Below are 24133 nucleotides of genomic sequence, written 5' to 3'. Positions count from 1 at the left end.
GGAGGATGTAATGTACATTTGGTCCTCAGAAGTTGTAGGATGGAGTGAGGGGAGGTATAAGCATTTTCATGGGCGATCCAGGCCGATGCATTGGAGGAGGCATGAAACATCAGGATCGGAGATAGAATACATGCCTCATGATATGATTTGATGTGTGGTATCCCTAACGCACCACAAAGTCTGGGGAAGAATCTAGTGTTGTTAGCAACGCTTGATTTGCCTTTAAGTCTAGTAAAGTCTATAAAGTAAGATTGTATGGAGTGCAGTAGAGAGGGGGGGGTTGGATAGGGACAGTGCGTAGAAAGTATAAGAGTTTAGGGAGAGCAGTCATTGTTAGCGCGTTGATACGTCCTAGCCACGATAGTTCGTAGCTCCGCCAACAATTGTGGTGACGTGGGGGCATTTTTGGGGGGGATGACGTACCTGGTAAGTCACAGTCCGCTAGGACACAGAAGCTAATGAAAAACAATGCTAAATAGATTCTACTTTTTTTCGGAGTTTAGTACTCCCAAATGTTTTTATGTTTTTTCGCAAGGTGATGGGCAATAACTACAAGTAGTGTTTTGCTATTTTAAAACCATTTTTTACAAAGCTTGTAATCCTGCCCCATGTCCTATTTGGGTCATCTTTGAAGCCAGCCAATTAAACTTACGCACATCAAACCATACATTTTTTAAAAATAGGCACAGCTACAGACAGCGCTAATTTTAGGACATTGACGCGCACTCCGCATGATATCTGCAGTGATAAACCTCAACCTTTCCTGGATCAAGGGGGGCAACAGGGCAATAACCCCCTCCAAAATAGACGGAGGCAAGAGGTAAGTTCTGACATCTGGACTTACCTTTGTATTTCACTAATTTCCAGGAGGAGGTAGGGTCGGGCGGGTTGCATTGCATTTCCCGTCGGAGTAGCACAGCAGTTCGCAGAGTGAGTGCAATCAAAGACAGGCTTAGGCTTTGCAAGGTAAGTTGCGCATGTGTGTCTATGTATTTCTCTCTGTCTGGGTATGTTAGTGTGTGTGGACAAGTCAGTGTGTGAAGATGTGTCTGTCTGGGTATGCTTGTGTATCTGGGAATGTTTCTGCGTGTGTGTGTATGTTAGTGTATGTGGCTATTTTACTTTTTAAATATGTGCCTTTGTGCTAAAAGGCCATATTTCTTTTCAATACACATACATTTCTAATGAAGTGGCCCATTGCAGAACCCGAACACCCCTGCTTTAAATCCCGTATTTGCTCGATTATAGAACATCTTATAGTCGAGGTTGTCTTCTCATCAGACCTCAAATAGAGGTCTGACTACAAGACTAAGATCCAGATCCCCCGCAGCGCTGCAGGGGACCTGGATCCTCCTCTCTGGCAGCCGGCACTTCCTCTGGGGCTTCTATGACAGAGCACAGGAAGGTCATAGAAGCCCTGGTGGAAGAACCGGTCAGCAGCAGCGGAGGTCTGCATCGCACAGACGCCCACCGGCTGCCCCACTAGATACCAGGGTCACAAGTAAAGGGATAAACTCAGGGCCGGACTGGCCCACCGATACCAGGAAATATCCCGGTGGGCTGGCAGATCCAAACTAGCATTGAAAACAGCCGCTGAGGGGATGCGAGCGGGATTGGAAGCCTCCTCCGGCGCCAGGGGCGGGCTGGCCAAACCGCCCGAAACCCAATCTAAATGGCCGCTGCATGCTGATGCGGCCGGCGCAACTTTAATTCTTTTTTTTTTTTTGCTATATTAAGATTTTTTCAAAAAAGTATTAAAGCAGCGCCGGCCAGAGGCATCAGCACCCAGCGTCCGTCTGCAATGGCTGCCTAGTGATAGGAACAGAGTGAGGGATGAAAGCCCCGCCCCCTCGCACAGCACTCACGCTGCTCCCATCACTATGCGGCCATCACATTGCTGGAAATCTAATCTAAACGGCCGATGCGTGATTTACTTAATATGGCAAGCCGATCCGGCATATTAAAAAAGATGTCGTGTCACTGACATCCTGTTAGCATAGAAAACGGCAGTCTGCAGCTACCAGAGGATGGAGGTAAAGATGAAAAATCCCCAAAGTGGAAGAAGTAGAAGGTTAGTAAACTAATTTATTTTTTGAACAAACTGTATAATATTTTTTATTTAAAAGCCTTATGCCCCCATATATGCCACTCTGCCTCCCTGATATGCCTTATACCCCCCTAAATGCCACTCTGCCTCCCTGATATGCCTTATACCCTCCTATATGCCACTCTGTCCCATGATATGCCTTTTAACCCCCTAAATGCCAGAGTGGGGTATAAGGCATTTCTGGAGGCAGAGTGGCATATAGGGGCTACAATGCATTTCTGGAAGCAGATTGGCATATAGAGGGTTAAGATGCATATCATGGGGCAGAGTGGCATATAGGAGAGTATAAGGCATATCAGGGAGAGAGAGTGGCATATAGGGGGACATAAGGCTTTGCTGGAGGCAGAGTGCCCCATGATATGCCTTTTAACCCCCTAAATGCCACTCTGCCTTTTTAAATGCCTTTTAACCCCCTATATGACACTCTACCTCTATAAATGCCTTTTAACCCCTATATGCCACTCTGCCTCCAAATTCAATTTATTAGGAAAACACTTTTGCTTTCTGGCATTTTAATACAAATAGTTATTTGTATGGCAAATAGTTTGACTCGGGTATGTATAAGGGGTGCGTGTGGGTATAAGAGCTCGACTGCGAGATAAACTATAGGGGGCTGGTCTCCAGATGTACATAACTGAGGCAGAGTGGCAAAGAAAAGGAAATAAAAACAAAAACTCTTTTTTCAATCATAGTTTTTATTAAATATGAAAAAATCGTTTACATGTGAATTAATATTTACTAGTAAAACTTTTAGATTTGGAACATGCAAAGTAAAATATGTAAATAATTTTGAAAGTATAAATATCTGATGTCTTACTGTCCCAACCCAGAGATTTATGTTGTATTTCTCCTTGTAAAACTCACCTATTATCATTACCTATATCATTCTTACTGCTAAATCCAAGGGCCACTACTCTTTGCTAATCCTACTGGACCTTTATTCTGCTTTCAACACTGTGGACCACCATCTTTTCCTTCAAACTCTTCATGATCGTGGTCTCTGTGAAACTGCTCTCTCCTGGTTCACATCCTACTTCTCTGACTGTAACTTTAGCGTCTACGACTCCAGTAACACCCCCCTCTCAGTTGGGGTACCCCAAGGCTCCCTTCTGTTCTCTCTGTACACTACCTCACTTGCCAAACTAATCTCATCCTTTGTCATCAGCATACAGGTTGTATTGAAAGTCACTCAGATCTACCTATGCTCTCCTGATTGCTCTCCCTCTGTCTTAGATCATACAACTGCCTTTCATTCTATCTCTTCAAAACCAAACTTTTCTCCCTCCAATGCGAACATCCCCTCATCAGTTTCCCTTAATGTTAATTTTGCAATCATCTCAAGTATTTACCCAGAGTTTAGATATTGCACCCATGTGAGCCATTTCAATTTATTGGCTGCTCCTGTGGCTCTGGATGTGTGTAGTATGTTTTCCATTATCTTTATTCTATTTACTGCTTGCCTCTAATGCTTGGGTAGAATAGCTTTTTCTGCATTGAACAGGTGGATTGTTAAATATCTATTTTATTGCCCTACAAGCCTAATCAAGTACAAGTAGGAAGAGGCCTCCAAAAATAATGATACAGTAAATAGATATAAGCTTAGTACGAGGGATGTTTGAAAAGTTTCCGAGCTTTTACATTTTCGTTGGAAATGTTGAATGCGGGAGGAGGAGTAATTGGCCATGTCTTAGCATGTCATGTGACTAGTTCTGTCTGGCAAGCCAGCTGCCCTTGCAGTTTAGTAAAGGAGTTTTCACCCTGGGGTAAAGATGGTTGTGAAACCTACACATTGCACCAAAGAGGAACAGCATCTGTCATATGCTTTTTGTGGGCAGAAAGGGGTGCCGGGAGCACAAATTCATCTTTGCATGCGTGCTCAGTTGAAGAGGTTGCAGGAAAGATATGAGAATAGGATCTGCCTATGTCCTGATTAATGACAGCCTTAAGTTGAGTAAAGTGCATGGATGGGTGCCTATGCAGCTGACAGAGGAGCATAAGCTCAAGTGCTTACGTGTTTGTTCCCGACACATGGCCAGTTATCATGAAGAAGGTGATGATTTTCTGCAGAAGATAGTCACTGGTGATGAAATGTGGGTTCACCATTAGGAGCCTGAAAGCAAGCAGCAGAGCATGCAGTGGGAGCATTCATCGCGATGATGATGTGAAAGCGGTGCATCAGTGGCTACGCGTTCAACCAAGAACATTTTTTGCTGATGGCATTTAAAAGTTGGTACGACGCTGGAAAAATTCTATCACTCCAGCATAGCTTTCTGCCTTTTCAATAAAATGTATTGAAATATTTCCTTAAATGCTTTAATGACAACAATGGGGAGATGATATAGTACCCTGAGGAGTATATTTATTTTTAGGATGTGTACTCTCCCAAATCAAGAAAGAACCCCTCGGGACCCAAGTTCTAAGGTCCAATCTCAGGGAGTTCAACATAACTTTATGATTGAGCTTATATAAGCAATTCAAATTTGGGGACAGGGTGATTCTCAGATATTTGATGGTATGAGCGAGGGCCATTTAAATAGGTGCAACATCCTGAGTCTTATTTGCTATAAATGATTTTAAAGTATGGGAGGGTGCCAAAGAACTCTAGGTCCCTTCTGATGGTCCTTAGAGCATTGTGTGTGAACACAAAGAGGAGTGGCGATTGGGAGCATCCCTGCCTAGTACCATTTGACAGGGTCAGTGGTTAAGACAACTCCCCATTTACTCTAATACAAGTCGAAGAGGCATGGTATAGGGCCTTGATCATATTCAACAAATTGGGCCCAATTCCAAAGTGCTTAAGTGTGGAGAGCAAGCACGGTCAGCTGACTCTATCAAACATCTTCTCCGCAATCATGGGTCTGGAGTGGTAAGCCTCAAGTCCGCTCTTTGGAAGTCTGGAAAACTATGCATGTGCATGTTCTAGCTGAAAAATACTGGAGTATCCCCTCTCGGTATCCATCTCTCACCCATGTGTGAAGATGCCAGGAGGGCGAGGGAGGGATTTGCTAGTGAGCACTCTCATCATACCACTTTTTCCTTTGGGGCCTGTTGATCCAGGGTTGGTTGGATAGCTGAAGTATCCCTTATCCAAACTTCTCCGGTTGATCCCAGTCTGGAAAGTGCATCAGGTCCAAGTTGAGTGCTCTGCTGAACTCCGGTACCTCTTACTGGTTATTGGACCGAGTAAGTCATGCTGTCAGGAACCAGTTTTTCGCTCCCTGAACCATGGCTTTTTTTATACCTGTGGCGTCTACATCTGCGACCACTAGTGGCCACCCTCCGCCCTCTGGAGCACTCAGAACTCAGGTGTGCCTTGTTACTTGGGTTGAGCCCTAGTCTACATCCAGCTGTGCCTTGTTACCTGGATTACCCTGCCTTTATGAACCTGCCCTGCCCTTCACTCAGTGCCTTTGTATTGAAGTCTATGGACCTTCCTGCTGTGGCTCTGCACCTGTACTGTTCCTGGTTCCCTGCTTTGTGTCCTTCCAAGTGGACTCCCTCCTTTGTGTCCTTCCAAGTGGACTCCCTGCTTTGTGTCCTTCCAAGTGGACTCCCTGCTTTGTGTCCTTCCAAGTGGACTCCCTGCTTTGTGTCCTTCCAAGTGGACTCCCTGCTTTGTGTCCTTCCAAGTGGACTCCCTGCTTCGTACCCTTCCAAGCGGGCTGTGTGCCTTTCGTGCCCTTCCAAGCGGGCTCCCTGCCAAAAGACTTATTTACGGTATTTATTTTGCCATACGTCCGGTTTCTTGCTTTGACTGTATTACCCTTATTTGCTGGTCCTGTTATATACATAAAATACACTGCATTACCTGGATTTCTGCTTGTGGTGTCTTTGTTTGCATAATCATGCACCGTGGGTTACAGACTGAACCCCAAGTATCCCCTGCACATGGGCTCCTACCCGACCTGATCACCCGAGTCCTGACACATGGGGTCTCCCTTCACGATAAAACTAAGGGGAAAGCCCCAAAGGTATGGGATATTATCCTGTTCTGTCTGTAGTTTTAGTGCTTTGCGCACTTTCAAAGCATACCAAGAGATATCTGGTAGTAGAATTATTTTAGCCCAATGAAAGTGAAACTCTGTGGCTAGCATTATCTCCTCTTTCAGTGTGTAGGAATGGAGACAGCACATCACATCTCTTGGTGATATAGCTTCTGCTCCCTTCAGTCTCATCGCATGATGTACTCAACCAATGGCTATCTCCTGGCTAATGTTACTGTCAGGTCCTTGTGGGGATGCGCTGGAGACCAATGGCAGGGTGGCAGGCACAGCAAAAAGGTTAGGCAAAAAAGTGGAGTCGATAAACATGCAGAGGTCAGGGTAGGAGAGAGCAGAATAATCCAAAAGACAAGCCAAAGTCAAAAAAACAGAAAGGACTGTAGTTCTGAAAAATGACCACTAGATGGGGTACTGAGATAGGGAGCAAATACTCGTAGGAGCTTAATACACAAGCACTTACCACCGTCAGCGCAAGGGTTTTATGAGTTGCGAAACCCAAACCCGGCCCCCCATCAACTGGCTCCACCCCCTTGCCATAGCACCAGTGGAAGCCTGGACACGGCCCCCTGTCGGCCGCACCACGGAGGCACTCGCACCTCATGGTACACAAGGCCGGGGATGCGGCATAGGACGCGATGGTGCCAACCCCCGTCGGGACCCAGAGGATGCAGGGTCGGTCTTGGAAGGTAGGGACCCCCTGCACGACCGGGTGCCTGACGGTTACTTCGTAGCCCTTGGTTATCCAGGTCTGGAATGAGCTTCACGAGGCTCCCCCTTGCTTGTTCTTGAACTTTTAGTGGGTCCTCCATCTTTTTTCAGTGTCATGTGTATGCTACGTTGGTCTTCTTCTAGGTAGCTGATCCTTTGGCCTTTCTGAACTAGTTTTGATATCTCATTGTTGATAGGATTTGTTCCTTGACTGTTGCAAAATCCTGCCTAATCTGGGATGTAATGGCCGCCAGATCATCCTTGGTGGAAACATGACGTATCCTTTCCCTCCACACCCCTTCCGGGCTTGCTGGTGTCATAGCCATTCTATGTTGTACGAGCATACTTGACACCCCGAGAGGTTGAGGGTTACATAGTTATATAGGCTGAAAGAAGTAATGTGTCTATCAGGTTCAGCCTTTCCTATATCTGTTAATTTGTTGCGGTTGATCCAAAAGAAGGCAAAAAATTCCAGTTTATCTCTTTCCAATTTTGCACTAACCAGGGAAAAAATTCCTTCTTGACCCCAAAATGGCAGTCAGATTTCTCCTTGGATCAATAAGCTGTTTCCCCATTATTAAAGATTATATCCCCCAATATTATGTTTTTCCAGGTATCCATCCAGTTGCTGTTTAAACGTCGGTACAGACTCCAATAAAATTGTTAAATGGGGGGCATAAGGCATTTCTGGAGGCAGAGTACTCTGTGAAATGCCTTTTAACCTCCTTAATGCCACTCTGCCTCCAGAAATGCCTTTTTAACCCTCTATATGCCACTCTGCCTCCTGAATGCCTTAAACCTCCCTATATGCCACTCTTCCCCATAATATGCTTTTTAACCCTCTAAATGCCAGAGTGGCATATAGGGGCACATAGGGGGTCAAAAGGCATATCATGGGGCACAGTGGCATCTAGGGTTAAAAGGCATATCATGGGGCACAGTGGCATTTAGAGGGTTAAAAGGCATATCATGGGGCACAGTTGCATATAGGGGGTATAAGGCATTTCTGGGGCAGATGTGCATAACTGGGGGGCAGGTTGCAAAATAGAAGGAAATAAAACCAAAATATTTATCTCAATCATAGCTTTTATTAAAAAAAAATAGTTTAGATGAATTAACATGTACTGGTAACTTTTTTCCTATAGGGTCGTCCTATATTCAGGCTTTCTTTTTTTCCTAAATTAATATTCAGATTTGGGGGGTCATCTTATAATCGAGCAAATACGGTATTTATATAATGCTATCATATCCCCCTCTGAAGCGCCGTTTTTCTAACCTAAACAGATTTCAATTTGTTAACCTGTTTTCATAACTATAGTGCTCCATTCCTCTGTACACTTTCTAGTGCTATGATATCCTTCTTTAGAATAGGTGCCCAAAATTGCACAGCACATTCAAGGTGTGGCCTTACCACTGATTCATACAGAGGCAAAATTATATTTTTATCCCGTGAATTGATGCCCCTTTTTATACACGACAATACCTTACTGGCCTTAGGACTGACATTGTACCTTCAAAAAGGTCTGAAAACCAAAACCTGTGTGAATAAGCAAGAGCTCAGGTTGCTGCAGCTTAAGTAGAGGTCATTAGCCACAATGACCCTGGTAAGTAGAAGAATCATGTCTTGAAGTTTGATAATATCTCGGGGGGGAAAAATGTTCTTTCTTGTACCTAAAAACCTAAAACCTAAAAAAGCGTTTCTTGGTACAGGAAATGGATGAGAATTTTCTAGGTGTTTCAGGAGTTTGGAAACTGTGAGTTAGGTGGCCCTGCAGATGAGGCGTTGAGTCAGCGATTATTAGCCAGTCATCTAGATAGGGAACTAATATGATTTCTGAATAATGAAGACTAGCTACTAGAGCAAGAAGTTTTGTAGACTATTGGTGCTGACCAAATTCCAAAATGTAAGGCCTCAAACTGAAGTTGGGAAATCCAGTAGGGATTGGGAAATCACTGGTGAGGAAGAAAAATCATAGTTATTCATCTTGCAGATCCAGGGTAGCCATAAAGACGAGCAAGCTGGGTTGGTACCAGAAGATGACAAAAAAAAGCTAAATCAGGAGCTGAGGGCAGGGTCAAAACGGGTCAAAATTGGTAGAGTTCACCAGAAAGCTGCTAGTAGCAACACAGGACCAAAACACAGAGCAACAGCAGTAGGCTGTATATGATGCAATGTAAAGGCACAGCCTGAGAGGCTCAGCAGGTATATAACAGGACGGTTAATGCCCAGGAAACCAGGTGCAACAGATAAGGTCATCAGCATATGGTTCTTCTGCTCTGATAGGTGGCCTCTAAAGCCTGCAATAGACATGACACCTATCAACACTGCCCCGACCCCTACCAGGCTGATATCTGGTACTGAAGGGTCTGTCTCGAAAAGGTTGTGAACCCCTACCCGTATCTGGCTCTCTGGGCCCAGTGTCCAAAATCTAGGTGGTTGTTTCCTTTGGTGAAGGCAATTCTTAACTCCAGTAGTCCTCTCCAGTATATTCTCCAATTTTTGGCCAAATAGCAAACAAGGGAATGCTGCAAAGTCTGTCAACCAACTCTTGGCTGCAACCGTGAGACTTGCTGAACAAGCAGAGGCCCGTGAATGCATTTTTTATGTGGATATAAAAAAATTAATCTAATGCCGAGCGAGATTCTTAGGGACTTCTTCCAGGTGAACCCAACACAAAGAATCCTCCTCTGTCTGATGGTGCCATTTTTTATAGACCTGAGGACAGAAGAGGAGGTTAAGTTAATAGCAGCTTTAAATGCATGTCTTATGGCCCCATATGCCTTCTGATCTGTGTGGTCTTGAAGATGAGATCCATCCTCCAAAAGCAACGTAGTTTGACACGTAGCTTTAGCTACAGAAGCATCAACCTTCTGTAACTCTTTTCAGCCTCTTTCCAAAGGGGAACATCGTCCTAATGCAGCAGGACATGCTATGTTTTTCTTAGGATATTTCCATTCCTCCATGTCACAGGAGGATATGCTTGCTGGGGTAGCAGAAGCCGGCTGCCAAAATATTAAAAAGGTGGAAGCTCATTTTTCATCCAAAACACAAACTCAGACATGAATTCTAATTGATTGAACTGTTCACAGGCCGAGCAAACCTTTAGTGTTTGGGCCTGGTGTCAGAGCCTCTGGGGTCTTTCTTGAGGACAAGAAAGCATACAAAAAAAAGTTTATAAAAAAAAAAACCTTCTTGGGCAAAGGGAGACGACCAAGTAAAACAAAAAAACAAAACAAAAGAGGAAATGGTGTTTAGACCTGCACCAGGTCTCCAATAATCCACTCAGGGATCAAAAAGGTAAATAACAGCTCACTTGAGAGCCTAGCAGTACGGCACGGTAAATGGGAAATGCCACAAACGCGCTTTCCCAGGAGCGTGTAGCGGGAGGGGAAGCAGCGACTCTGCCTGGAAAAAAGAACAAAAAGGTAGGGCAGGAACACTGGATATGTGGGAGGGGAGGTGCCTTATTATTCTCTTGCTCCTCATGGTCTACCTCAGATGGATTTTTTTCGAATGTCCAACAAACTAATATAATTCTGTGATGGTCAGGTGTTTATATACAGACTATACGGTCATATAGTGTAACTTCAAGTATCTCTTTTACTAACAGGGGACACTCGTTGTATAGCTTTTGTACACCATGATTATAAATACCGTATTTGCTCGATTATAAGACGAGGTTTTTTCCAGAAATACCCCTCGTCTTATAATCGAGGTCGTCTTCTAATCAGACCTCATTCTGCTTCGGCCGTGCTGCTGATCACGAGCAGCGTCTCTGCTATTAGCAGCAGGAAACAGGAAGCTAGCACAGTCCTCACATAACTCCACCTCCCCCTCCTTCCTCTGGGGGCGGGGCCAGAGTAGTTGCTCGCACCTCTGGACCCCTGCAGAAGTCTGCGAGTGGGAGATCTGCAGTTCAGGTAAGGGGGTGGGGGTTTTGAGCGTGTTTTGTGTATGTGTGATTAATGGAATGAATGAGTATTTAAATGTTTGTGAATGAGTGTGTGTGATAGCATGGATGTGTAAGGGGGGTGGGGGTGGTAGCATGGCATAGGGAGGCTGTAATCACACTTCTAACATCCCCAGGTTCCAGCATGTACTGGCTGCCTTGGCTTGATAGGAGTGATTGCTGTTAGCAGTATATATATATCTCCAGAAATGCATTTTAACCCCCTATATGCCACTCAGCCCCATGATATGCCTTTTAACCCCCTATATGCCAGAGTGGCATATAGGGGTATAAGGCATATCATGGGGCAGAGGGGCATATAGGGGGTTAAAAGGCACATCATGGGGCAGAGTGGCAAATAGGGGGGTATAAGGCATTTCTGGGGGCAGAGTGGCAAGCCTGGGGGCAGATGTGCATAACTGGGGGGGGCAGGTTGGCAAATAAAAGGAAATAAAAAATATATTTTTCTCAATCATAGCTTTTATTAAATATGAAAATTAGTTTACATGAATTAATATTTACTAGTAAAACTTTTTTCCTATAGGGTAGTCTTATATTCAGGCTTTTTGTTTTTTTCCTAAATTAATATTTTGATTTTGGGGGGTCGTCTTATAATCGAGCAAATACGGTAATGGAACTTTGTTTTCCTTTCCATTGTAATCCATAAAAATAAGATTGCTCCTACTAAACGTCATAACAACTGCTTCCTCTAAGACATCCTGTCTTGAACATCCCCCAAAAATGAATATACTTGTTAAGTACAGCAAGGGGTATAAACACATTTAAAATGAGGGTGGATGTTTAATACCCCATCACATGAAAGATGATAGATTTTACCTTCAAAACATTTACACGCTCAATAGGATTTTGGTCAACACATCATTTATTAGAGCTTTGCTTGAAGCATAGACAAGTTGCCAACAGCATGATTCAGTTTCGTGTTGCAGAGCGTACGTCAATGTTCAAGCTCTCGCACAAAGACTGTTTTCTGGGGGGAAAAATCCTTCTCTAAAAGAGTCTGTGAAAAGGGGTGCTCTGTTAAGTGTATAATTTGAAGGAGTTAAGATTTTGTTTCAGTGCCTGTGGTTTCTCCAAGTCTCGGAACTGCCAATTCATGAACAAGCTCATCAACAAATACTTTAAACAGAGGGGTAGGATCCTGTAAGAACACAAAAAGAAATAATGTTACATAAACGTAAAGTAGATATATGTGCTATATATACTTACAATAGATCAGAAGCAGTCACTGAAAAAAAAACATCTTCTATTCGTTTTCATTATCAATTTTTCAAAGTTACAGTGCTTAACTGTCCGAACAATTTATTATTTTTTAAAATTCTTTTTATTTAAGCAGATATCATAATATAAAACAAAATCTCAGGTTGCAGCTAGAGTAATACAGTAGACAAAATGTTTACAAGTAAATCAGAGGATTCGCCTACTCCATCTCTTAGACCCTATAAGAAAGTAACTTATTAAACAAGCTTATCTATTTATATTGAAAAGAGAGAGAAAAAGGAGAGAAGAAACAACCTATTCACAGCTATTGAGAGCTAAAGGGACCCACAACGGAGTATGAGATCCATATATGCTGTAGCATAGGTAAAATATAGCAAAGGATCACCGCAGCTGCTTATTAATGTGAACTCCACTCTGTAGGTAGCAACAATGAACATACAAAAAGCTCTCAATGAGAGAGACAAGGGAAACAGAGGCGTAGGTACTCACTGGATACAAATGTATCACCCTCCATCATAAATGAGAAGAAAGTAGAAAGATCAGCCAGGATAATAGTCAAAGCAGTTGTTTTCTTTGTTTCCAGAAACAAGGAGAATCTAGAGATGATTCTAAGGTGACAGCATTTGCCATTGAACAAGTTGTTTTAGGTCCAAGGAAGGGTCACTTTGCCGGAAAAAAGCTGGATCCTTACCCTAAATACCTTAGTTCCTTAAGGTTTAAATGATAACTTTGATCTGGTCCCTTTTCTTGAATAATAAATATATATACACACACACACATTTCTATGTCTACATTTTTTTTAACCCCGCCAATCCCAGGGGTTTTTGGTACCTCAAGTGCAGGAGCAATTTTGCCATTTTAGCGCTATGTCGGTTCACCGATTATTCTCCCTTCCTTCGAATAGTGTACCCATGTAAACTATATATTGTTTTTTCAAGGAGAGATAGAGCTAGCGAAAATTAGAAAAAACACCTAATTTTTTTTTTATATATATTTTCCCTCTGAATCCTTTCAAAATATCTGTAAAAACCCTGCAGGGGATATCCGGTCCTCCGATGAACTTCCGGGTGACATCAGCAGTGACGCGACCCAGAAGGGAACACCAGATCGGCGTTTAAAAATGTAACAGTTTTCTGGCTTTCGTGCCGAAAGCTGTCACATCATATCGGACAGCAGAAAGCCAGCGATACTGGCTTCTGATGTCAGGGGGGGTTCCTGGCTGTCAAATGACAGCCTGATCTCCCGTGCAGCGGCAATGGACGTGTCCCTGGGGGTTTCTCGGGATGCGATTTTTAGACGTACCGTTATGTCCATAGGGGACTGAAGGGGTTAATTGATATTTATATTGATATTTACCTTGCTATGTTTTTATATATATTATATATATATATATATATATATACATACATTAAAGAAAAAATGTAATTTAAAGTGTAATAGATATGCTGCCACTCTGCCCCCCCGAGACATGCTGCCACTCTGTGTGTGTCCCCCCCGAGATATGCTGCCACTCTGTGTCCCCCCCCCGAGGTGTGCCCCCCTCCCCTAGTCTTACCAATGCAGACTCCCAGAGTCCTGGGTGTCTTGCGAGGCCGGCAGGGGACATCTATTCTACACAGAAGGGTATACAACTTCCAGCACCCGGAAGTTGTATACCGTTTTGCACTGGTAAGGAGGATTGTTAAAGCTTACCGCGCAGACGTTCACCGATGCGGAGAGTAGGATGCAGATCCCCTGCACCGCTGCGGGGGACCTGCATCCTAGCCCTGCTGCCTGCCCGGCACCCAGAACTGCATGTCCCGGACGTCGGGCGCTAGACCCCGAATATAGGCCACACTCCCACTTTAAAGACTTAAAGTGGGGGGGGGAAAGTGCGGCCTATACGGTGTATATATATATATATATATATATATATATATATACACATATTTTTATTTTTATGCATACAAGTTAATTTTTTAAGGGTGTCCGGCTCCCTGATTCCCATTTGCTGCCTCGCTAAGCGAGGTCTAGTTTTTGGTTGTCATGGTTCCCGTGACGCTCCTTACATCGAACTTGCTGTGAATTTGAAGTCTTGGTTTTACCGAAGTCTCGGGTGACGCCCCAATGCCGCAATATTTTAGAGGCTCATAAACAAGCTGACCACAGAGAGTGGTGTGTGCTTTTTCACAGCTGAAAAAGTTTTTTCAAAACGCGTCCTGTATTTGGCGCTAGCCTGGCCAGGCAGTATTCTCTCAGTGGTGAGTATTTCCTTTATTTGTTAGGAGCCACTTTGAATAGAGATTTTTATTTTGATTATTTTCATCATTATTATTATATGTGTCTTATGGGTATTTATAGAATATTAATATTGTCATATTTGTATATACAATTTCAATCTGTTCGTAATTATTATTATTTTATGGTGTATCTGTTTTTCTTTTGACAATTTTTTAATATATTAAAAGATTTATTTTTATATTCATCCAAACGCTGTCTCTTGAGTTTTTTGTTGCTTTTATAGGTTCTCCCTGTTCTTTAGGGAGTTTTCTGATTTTCAGGACTAGCTGCTTTGTTTCATACTGGTTGTTACCAACCATATACAAAGCAGGAATAGGGACTTGTAAGGATGGGTAACTATGATTGCAAATATTTTTTTCCACATATATTAATATACTTTTGGTGGGCTTTTTTTTGTTCAACTAATTAAGCGCTGTATCTTTATCACAATTACTTTGCTTTAATATATAAATATTGTTATTCTGTCCAATTTTGGTGTGTTACTTACTTTTAATAAAACAATCAATAACAATAATATATTTAACAGCAATCACACTCCTATCATGCCCAGGCAGCCAGTACATGCTAGAACCTGGGCATGATGGGAGTGTGATTACAGGCTCCCTATGCCACACACACACACTTACACATCCATCACACACATACTCATTCACAAACATTAATTCACTCATTCATTCCCTTAATCATGCATACTTGCTCATACAACCTGCGACCAACACGCAGGTAAGCAGTCTGGCCCCTGCGGACGGCCATTTTTGTAAAAAAAATTCTGCATTTTGCCGATAATGCCCTTTTCGGACGATATATTTCGGTCACTGATATATCGGTGCATCCCTAATTATATATATATTGTGACAATACCACTTATTTGGTATTCTGTCCAGGACTCTTTACTGACACGCAGTCTTTTAGGTTGCAGGTTGCAGAGACGGCTCAAACACAAGGAGGGTTAAATAAAAGGCTGGGTCTGTTTTTATATTTTTAAGACAGGCACAATAGAACAAAACATATAAAAACACAAAATCCTTGGTCTTATGAGCGCTAACTACCGTATTTGCTCGACTATAAGACAAGGTTTATTTTAGAGCAAATGCTCTGAAAAATAACCGTCTTATATTCGAGGTCATCTTCTAATCAGACCTCAAATAGAGATCTCACTACAAGACTAAGATCCAGATCCCCTAAAGCGCTGCAGGGGACCTGGATGCTCCTCACTGGCAGTCGGTGGAGGTCTGTGCGATGCCGGCACTTCTGCCAGGGCTTCTATGACGGAGTGCCGGCGTCACATGCCCTTCTGGTTCTCATTCATAGAAGCCCCGGCGGACGTGCCAGCAGCAGCAGCGGAGGATGTCCACCGGCTGCCCCACAAGACATGAAGAAATCTGAAGTACGGGGAGAAGTCTATGGAAGCACTGGTAAGTTGGGGGAGGGTAAGACTGGCATATGGGGGGTGTAAGGGCTTTCTAGAGGCAGAATGGCACATAGGGGGTTAAAAGGAATATCAGGGAGGCAAAGTGGCATATAGGGGGTATGTGACAGAATTACCGGTCATACAGGGCCCCAAGGTACTCAGAGATGGCTCCAGCCTGGCTGTCAAACAAAGATAGCACAGGTAGGAACTCCATTGTTTAACTAATCCCATCAATAGGATTGCTGCCAGGGGAATTAAAGGTTGGGTTGAATACATGTATCTGTTAATTTACGTTAATTAAGTTCTGTGGATATACGAGTCTATGTTTTACAACAATAAACTGTTCATTCCTGCTGTACTCAATTCAAGGTAGTTGTGTCTACTTATTGGGTACACATAGCAGGGTTCCAAGGTGTGCATGCTGACTGGTGCTGGAAGTGATTTCTGGAACAACAGTTGTCGTCTTATAATCAAGCAAATACGACAACAGGAGTAGTCTTATACTCAAGCAAATACGACAACAGGAGTTGTCTTATAATCGAGCAAATACGGTAGTTAGCGCTCATAAGACCAAGGATTTTGTGTTTTGATATGTTTTGTTCTATTTTGCCCGTCTTATAAATATAAAAACAGACAGGAGGATACATCTGGGTTATCTCTGGGAATTACTACAGCTCACTTGGTGAACCCGTTATAGGGAGGAAGAGTGGCATATAGGGGGGTATAAGGCATTACTGGGGGGCAGAGTGGCATATAAGGGGGTATAACGTATATCTGGGGGAGCAGATTGCATAACTGGGGCAGGTTGGCAAATAAAAGGAAATAAAAACAAAATTAATTTTTCTCAATCATAGTTTTTAGTAAATATGAAAAAATTGTTTACATGTAACTTAATATTTACTAGTAAAACTTTTTTCTTATAGGGTAGTCTTATATTCAGGCTTTTTCTTTTTTTCCTAATTTAATATTCAAATTTTGGGGGGTAGTCTTATAATCAGGGTCATCTCATAATCGAGCAAACATGGTAAACAAAGTTCTCCAACCTACCTGCTGTTAGACAGCTTATCCGTTAACAACAAAACAAGCTACATGTAGCATCAGCACTCAATAATTTAGCAGCTCTTTCCCTCTGCTCTCAGGGAGCCTAATGATCTCTCTCTCTCTGTTGAGACTAGGAGGCTATTTAACTGCCTCTCCCATTAATTAGTGAATGCAGGCGAGTACTAGTGCGGGTGTGCTAGAATCCCCAGACTGGATTGCCACCTGCTGTTCCTCTGCTGCTCATATGTGCTGCTCATGTGGAGTGGAGCACTGGCCCAACCTACTCTCTAAGTGCTCCACCCAAGGGACAAAAACCACAATTTATCATGGAAGCAAAATTCTAAACATCTCCCTGGGGCTCATAAAAACTACTGAGGGTTGCCACTCTGCAAAATATAAGGGGATATATACACTCCCTCCGTTATTAACCCATGCTTTCTGTCACTATAGAGGTAAAGGTATGCAGAATACCATCTTTGAACGCACAACACGTCGAACTTTGACGCAGATGGGCTACAGCAGCAGCACTCCAAACAGGGTGCCACTCCTGTCAGCTAAGAACAGGAAACTGAGGCTACAATTTGCACAGGCTCGCCAAAATTGGACAATGAAAGACTGGAAGAACGTTGCCTGTCTGATGAGTCTCGATTCCAGCTGAGACATCTCAATCCAATACAGCAGCCTTTGGGATGTGGTGGAACGGGAGATTCACTTCCTGGATGTGCAGCCGACAAATCTGCAGCAACTGCATAATGCTATGTCCATATGGGCCAAAATCTCTAATTCCAGTTGGCAAACTTGTAGAAAGTATGCCACAAAGAATGAAGGCAGTTCTGAAGGCAAAAGGGGGTCCAACCCCATACTAGCAAGGTGTACCTAATAAAGTGACCAGTGAGTGTATACACACACAGTTGTAATCAAAAGTTTGCATACCCTTGGAGAATTGGCAATATTTGTAGCATTTTTAAAGAAAACATGAGTGAGCAGGGAAAACCCATTTCTTTTATTTCTTACGGATTCATATTGCTATTCCTTACGGATTCATATTCAACTGTAGGTTATAACAGAATCGCACAATCATAAAACATGGCAACAAAGAAAAAAAAATGAAGTGACCCCTGTTCCAAAGTCTGTATACCCTTAGTTCTTAATACTATGTGTTGTTTCCTTTAGCATCAATGACAATGTTCAGTCTTTTGTAATAGTTGTCTATGAGGCCCCACATTCCTGCAGGTGGCATAGTTGCCTATTCAGCATGGCAAAATGCCTCCAAGTCATGCAAAGTCTTTGGTCATCTTCCATGAACCGAACATTTGAGATCCCCCCAGAGAGGCTTAATGATATTAAGGTCAGGAGACTGTGATGGCCACTCTAGAATTTAACATATTACACTTACCTTCTTTTCCAGTAATCTCTGTTTTTCAACAGCTTCTTCTAAACTAAGTCCTACCCACTCTGCTTCCTCCTTTGGGATTTCAAATTTCTGAAACACAAATTTAATTTTTCTGGTATTTTGTCTCTAGAAGGGTGTACATACATATACATAACTGAAATGACATGCACGAAAGTCTTTTTTATTCATTTGGCATTGGAATTAAATACAATGATGTATATTTTTACTCTTCCTCTATACTACATATGCAAACTTTCCCTCATGCTAGGTGGGGCATACATTATGGCCCAATAATGGTGCACATTGCTTTATGCCTCATCCTTCATAACCAATACCACAAAAGCATACATACAGTATACACACAGGCAAGAAAAAGTAAATGAACCCTTTACCAGGAATTACCTGGTCTTTTGTATGAATTGTTCACAAAATGTGATCTGATCTACATCTAAGTAACAAGCATAGACAAACACAACACGTTTAAGCCAATCACACACAAACAGCCACAGTGCTGGTGGGTAAAGTAAGTAGACCCTTAGATTTAATAACTGGCAGCAATAACCCGAAACATGCTCTTCCAGTACCTGCAGATCAGACCTGCACAGAATTCAGGGGACATTTCCAATCATTCTTCCTCACAGAATTGCTTAAGCTCAGCCATATTGCTAGTTCATTTGGTGTGAACAGCTCTCTTGAGGTCATTCCACAGCATCTCTAATGGGTTATGGTCTGGGCTGTGACTGGGCCACACCAAATGGGTGTTTTTTTATTGAAGCCATTCTGTAGCAGATTTACTTATTTACTGATATTTAGGGTCCTTTTTTTATGTCATACCCGAACAATTCAACCTTATTTTCATCAGTCCATACAATATTTTCCCAATAGCCTTGGAGCGTCAAGGTGATTTTTGGCACACGTAAAAAAAAAAACAAAAAAAAAACATTGCTGTGCGCCTGTGGAGCAGAGACTTCAGCCTTGGTTTCCTGCCATTGACTCCATGCCTGTTCAATGTTTTGTGTATGGTAGACTCTTGAACAGGGATGTTACCCAGTTCCAATGATTTATTCAAGCTTTTAGCTGTTACTCTAGGGTTCAATTTTACCTCATTATGCATTCTGGGTTGTGTCTTTGAGGAATCTTGGCTGGTTGCCCACTTCTAGGGAGAGTAGCCACAGTAATAAATAATCTCTATTTATAAACAATTTGTTTAAATGTGGAATACTGAATTTGCAAGGTCTTTGAGATTACTGTGTAACCCTTCCAGTTTTATTTAGAACAATTCTTGATCCTGAGATTTCTTTTTTGTGAGGCATGGTTAACAATAGCAGATGCTTCTAGACAATAGCAAAGTCAAAATGTTTTGAGTGTTTTTAATGTCAACATAGCTCTAACACACACCTCCAATCTTGTTTCACTGACTGGACCCCAAGTTTGCCAACTCTTGACTTCAACTAGTTTGTTGTGGTCTAGAGGTCCACATGCTTTTTCCAACCCACACTTTGAATATCCAAACAATGTATTCAAGATGGGCAAGAACAATTCAATAATTTATGTGTTATTAGTTAAAACAGATTGTGTTTGTTTATAACTGTAACTTAGATTAACCCCTTAAGGACAATAGGGGTTTTTACTCGTAGTATATTGCGGGACAATGGCTATTTTAACATTTTTCGGTGTTACTGTTTAGCTGTGATTTTCTTCTTTCTCATTTCATGCTCCCACACATATTATATATTGTTTTTTCCAGGACAAACAGGGCTTTCTGTAGATACCATTCATTTTATCATATCATCTAATTTACTATAAAAAAAATGATAAAATATGGGGATTTTTTGTTAAAAAATTACTTTTTCTCACTTTTTAAACAGAAAACTTTTACTTATCTGCAAAAACGAATGAAAAAACCTGCTAAATAGATTCTACTATTTGTCCTGAGTTTAGAAATACCCAATGTTTTTATGTTTTTTTGCTTTTTTCTGCACGTTATGGGGCAATAAGTACAGGTAGCGTTTTGCCATTTCAAAACCATTTTTTCCAAATCTGGTAATTCTTCCCCCCATGTGCCATTTCGGGTATCTTTGAAGCCGGATAATGCAATTTACCCCATCAAGTCATATATTTTTAAAAACTAGACACCCCAAGGCATCTGAAATGCTGGTATTTTAACCCTTTCCATGCACTAATTTTACCACCACCCTTAGTGAAACTTTATGGTAGTAATTTGTTTTTGTATTTTTTTCACACGTGTTGTACTTCAGGTATAAATCTATCGCTCCTGGTATATGTCCGTGTCAAACAACACCCCAATATGTGTTCAGTAACATCTCCTGAGCGCAGTGATACCCCACATGCATGGGTTTGTAGGGTTATTTGGGAGGTAAAATGCCGCCTTTGTGAGGTGTGTATTTTTTGCCATTTAGACATCTGCCCCATGTCCAATATTTGGGACACCTTTGAACCCGGCCAATTCAATTTACCCCATCAACTCATATATTTTTTAATACTAGACACCCTATGGGCATTTGTAATGCCAATATTTTAACTCTTTCCATGCTGGAATTTTTGTAAAGATAAAGAATTTTAGGACTTGCTTATTAAAAACTTTTTTTTTTTTTTTTTTTTTTTTTGGTGACAGTGGGGATTTTTACATGTTACCATATTTTTTTAATTTTTTTTTAAACATTTTTGACCAATTTTTTTTTTTTTTTTTTTTTTTTTTATTACTAATCACTCTCAATAGTGAGCTGGGCTCCATTGACCTTGCATGGTTGGATGCAGTACCTGCATTCAACCTGCAGGAGGAGCTCGAGAGTTCTCAAGAGGGTCTGGATAGACCCTCTGGGAACTAAGATCTCTTGTTAATGCCATCCTGTGAATGACGGCAACGTCATTTACAGGATGGCACTTGTGGTTGCTCTTCGGAGCAATCACAAGGCGATCGGGGGTCGGGGGGTAGTGTTGCTACATGCCTCGATACTGAGGCATGTCAGCAACACAGTTTATGCTTAGGAAGCGATTCCGATCGCTTCCTAAGCAGTTTTAGCCGGGCGCCGCCGCGATCTTTGATGATCGGTGCGGCGGCGGCCATTTTTCTTCCGGGGAGGGCTGCCAAGGGCTGCCCTCCCCGGATCCACGGTCAGCCTCACTTGTGAGGCTTCCGTGGATGCTGCAAAGCCGCCGATCGCGGCGAAAAAGCCGCGATCGCGGCGATGCAGCTATTTAACGGCAGCCCGTACATGTACGGGCATTGTCGTTAACCCGTTGCACGGCAACCCCGTACATGTACGGGGATTGTCGTTAAGGGGTTAAGATCATATTATATTTTAAGACAAATTTACAGTGCATACAAAAAGTCTACACACCCCCGTTAAAATGCCAGGGTCTTGTGATGTTAAAGAATGAGACAAAGATAAATCATGTCAGAACTTTTTCCACCTTTAATGTGACCTATAACGTGAACAATACAATTGCAAAACAAACTAAAATCTTGGAGGGGGGGGGAAACCTCAAACCTGGTTTAATAAATGTGCACACCCTCTTATAACTGGGGTTGTGTTCAGAATTAACCAATCACATTCATATTAAATATAAGTCCTTACACACCTGCCATCATTTAAAGGGACTGATTAATCACAAATAAAGTTCAGCTATTCTAGTAGGATTTATCTGACATTTGCTTAGTTGCATCTCGGAGAAAAAGCCATGGTGGGCAGAAAGCTTCTAAAGCATCAGAGGGATCTCATTGTTGAAAGAAGGGTACAAAATAATTTCCAAAGTAGTGCTGCAAGTAACGATTATTTTCATAATCGATTAGTTGGCCGATTATTTTTTCGATTAATCGGATAAAAAAATGAATGTAAATTTTTCATTTATTTAAAATAATTTAATAAACAAACAGGATGTTAAAAACAAACAGCAGAATAAAAAACTGATAAAAATGCATTTCTTGTTTTTATTTCCCAACCTGCCCCCCCCCCAGTTATGCACATTTGAGCCCAGGCTTGCCACACTGCCTCCCAGATATGCCACTCCACCCTCCCACATATGCCTTATACCCCCTGATAAGCCACTTTGTCCTCCCCTGATATGCCACACTGCCCTCCTCACATATACCTTATATACCCTATATGCCACTGTGCCCCTGATATGCCTTATACCCCCAGATATGTCACTCCGTCCTCCCCAGGTATGCCGTATACCCCCCAGATATCCCATAGTGCCCTTATGGATTCACAGGCTTGTTCGCAGCACAATACTTTCATAAATAAATACAGGATTAATCTTCACTGCCCTCAGGATTTAGATTCCCCTTAGTTGCCCCCTTTACCTCTAATTGCACCTTAACTTTATTAAATTAGTTAAATTAACCCTCAGTCCTCAGCATTAAATTAACCCTAAACACCCCATCAACCACAACTGTCCCTAAATTAACCCTAAACACCCCATCAAACACAACTGCCCCAAATTAACCCTAAACACCCCATCATCCACAACTGCCCCTAAATTAACCCTAAACACCCCATCAACCACAACTGTCCCTAAATTAACCCTAAACACCACATTAACCATAGCTGCTCCTAAATTAACCCTGAACACCCCATTAACCATAACTGCCCCTAAATTAACCCTAAACACCCCATCAACCATAACTGCCCCTAAATTAACCCTAAACACCACATTAACCATAGCTGCTCCTAAATTAACCCTGAACACCCCATTAACCATAACTGCCCCTAAATTAACCCCCACATCCCCTAACTTTAAGCAGCCCAAATATTATTTTTTTACTCACAGTTAGATGAGTGTCACAGCCATGTGGATGCTATAAGGGGCAGGGCCAATCTGCCCCTGACTGCACGGAGGGACTGGAAGAATGAAATGTGTGGGCCAATCGATACTAGGGGTTCTTACTAATGTAAGAGTTAAACATTTCAAACTTTTATACCTTGATAAGTTCCTTCAGTTTTCATATGGAGAATAAAAATAATGCTTAATTCCTCAATCCAGACTCATGGGCAACTATCATAGCACAGAATAGTGACATATATATTCCATAATACTCATCAAGTGTAAATATTTAGAACATGCCACACAATAAAACAATTATACTTTGGTCAAGCAATAAGATAACTTTTCTGGTACCAGACATGTAGGCACACAAATCATCAACATGGTAGATTGAAGTAGCTGTTTTGTATAAACTACTTGTAAAACTCCACATAAATACTATCACTGGCATATTAAGTGTAACACACACACAGGGAGGGACTGGACGAAAGGGGCGGGGCCAATCGGCAGTGACTGCAGGGAGGGACTGGTAAGTAGTAACTGCTCTGCTAGCCTGCTGTGAGTCACACTGAAACGGATTATAAAACGAGGGCTATTTTTCAGAGCATTTGCTCGGAAAAAACCCTCATTTTATAATCGATAAAAATCGATTCAACTAATCGATAATGAAATTCGTTGGCAACGATTTTCATTATCGATTAATATCGATTCTATCGATTAGTTGTTGCAGCCCTATTCCAAAGCATTAGATATACCATGGAACACAGTGAAGACAGTCATCACCAAGTGGAGAAAATATGGAACAACAGAGACATTTCCAAGAAAGGGACGTCCCTCCAAAATTAATGAAAAGACGAGAAGAAAACTGGTTAGGAAGGCTTACAAGAGGGCCTACTGCAACATTAAAGGAACTGCATGAATTTCTGGCAAATACTGGCTGTGTGTTACATGTGACAACAATCTCCCATGTTCTTCATATGAATGGGCTATTGGGTAGGGTGGCAAAACGGAAGCCTTTTCTTACAAAGAAAAATACCAAAGCCCGGTTGAAGTCCCCTAAAAGCACGTGGGAAAATGTGTTATGGTCTGATGAAACCAAGTTTGAACTTTATGGCCATAATTCCAAAACGTATAGTGGTGGCAGCAACATGCTTTGGGGCTGTCTTTCTTCAGCTGGAACCGGGTCAGCTTAGTCACAGCGGAGGGAATTATGAA

The 24133-nt window shown here is 42.2% G+C and overlaps 1 protein-coding gene across 1 annotated transcript in view; it reads right to left on the bottom strand.

The window, feature by feature from the left end:
- Nucleotides 1-11631: 11631 nt before the first annotated feature.
- The window catches only part of MRPL28 (mitochondrial ribosomal protein L28), a 43902-nt gene continuing 31400 nt past the window's right edge, over nt 11632-24133 (bottom strand). The window contains exons 5-6 of the mRNA XM_053472129.1: nt 18134-18220; nt 11632-11925 (exon numbers count right to left, since the gene is read on the bottom strand). Of these exons, the coding sequence (XP_053328104.1) occupies nt 11827-11925; nt 18134-18220 (186 nt within the window). The 3' untranslated portion in view covers nt 11632-11826. The remainder of the gene's footprint in view (nt 11926-18133; nt 18221-24133) is intronic.

This window comes from Spea bombifrons, chromosome 7, assembly GCF_027358695.1.
Source record: "Spea bombifrons isolate aSpeBom1 chromosome 7, aSpeBom1.2.pri, whole genome shotgun sequence".
Classification (NCBI taxonomy): Eukaryota; Metazoa; Chordata; class Amphibia; order Anura; family Pelobatidae; genus Spea; species Spea bombifrons.
The sequence above is the reverse complement of the archived record's forward strand: the minus strand, read 5'-3'. Positions and strand labels throughout refer to the sequence as shown.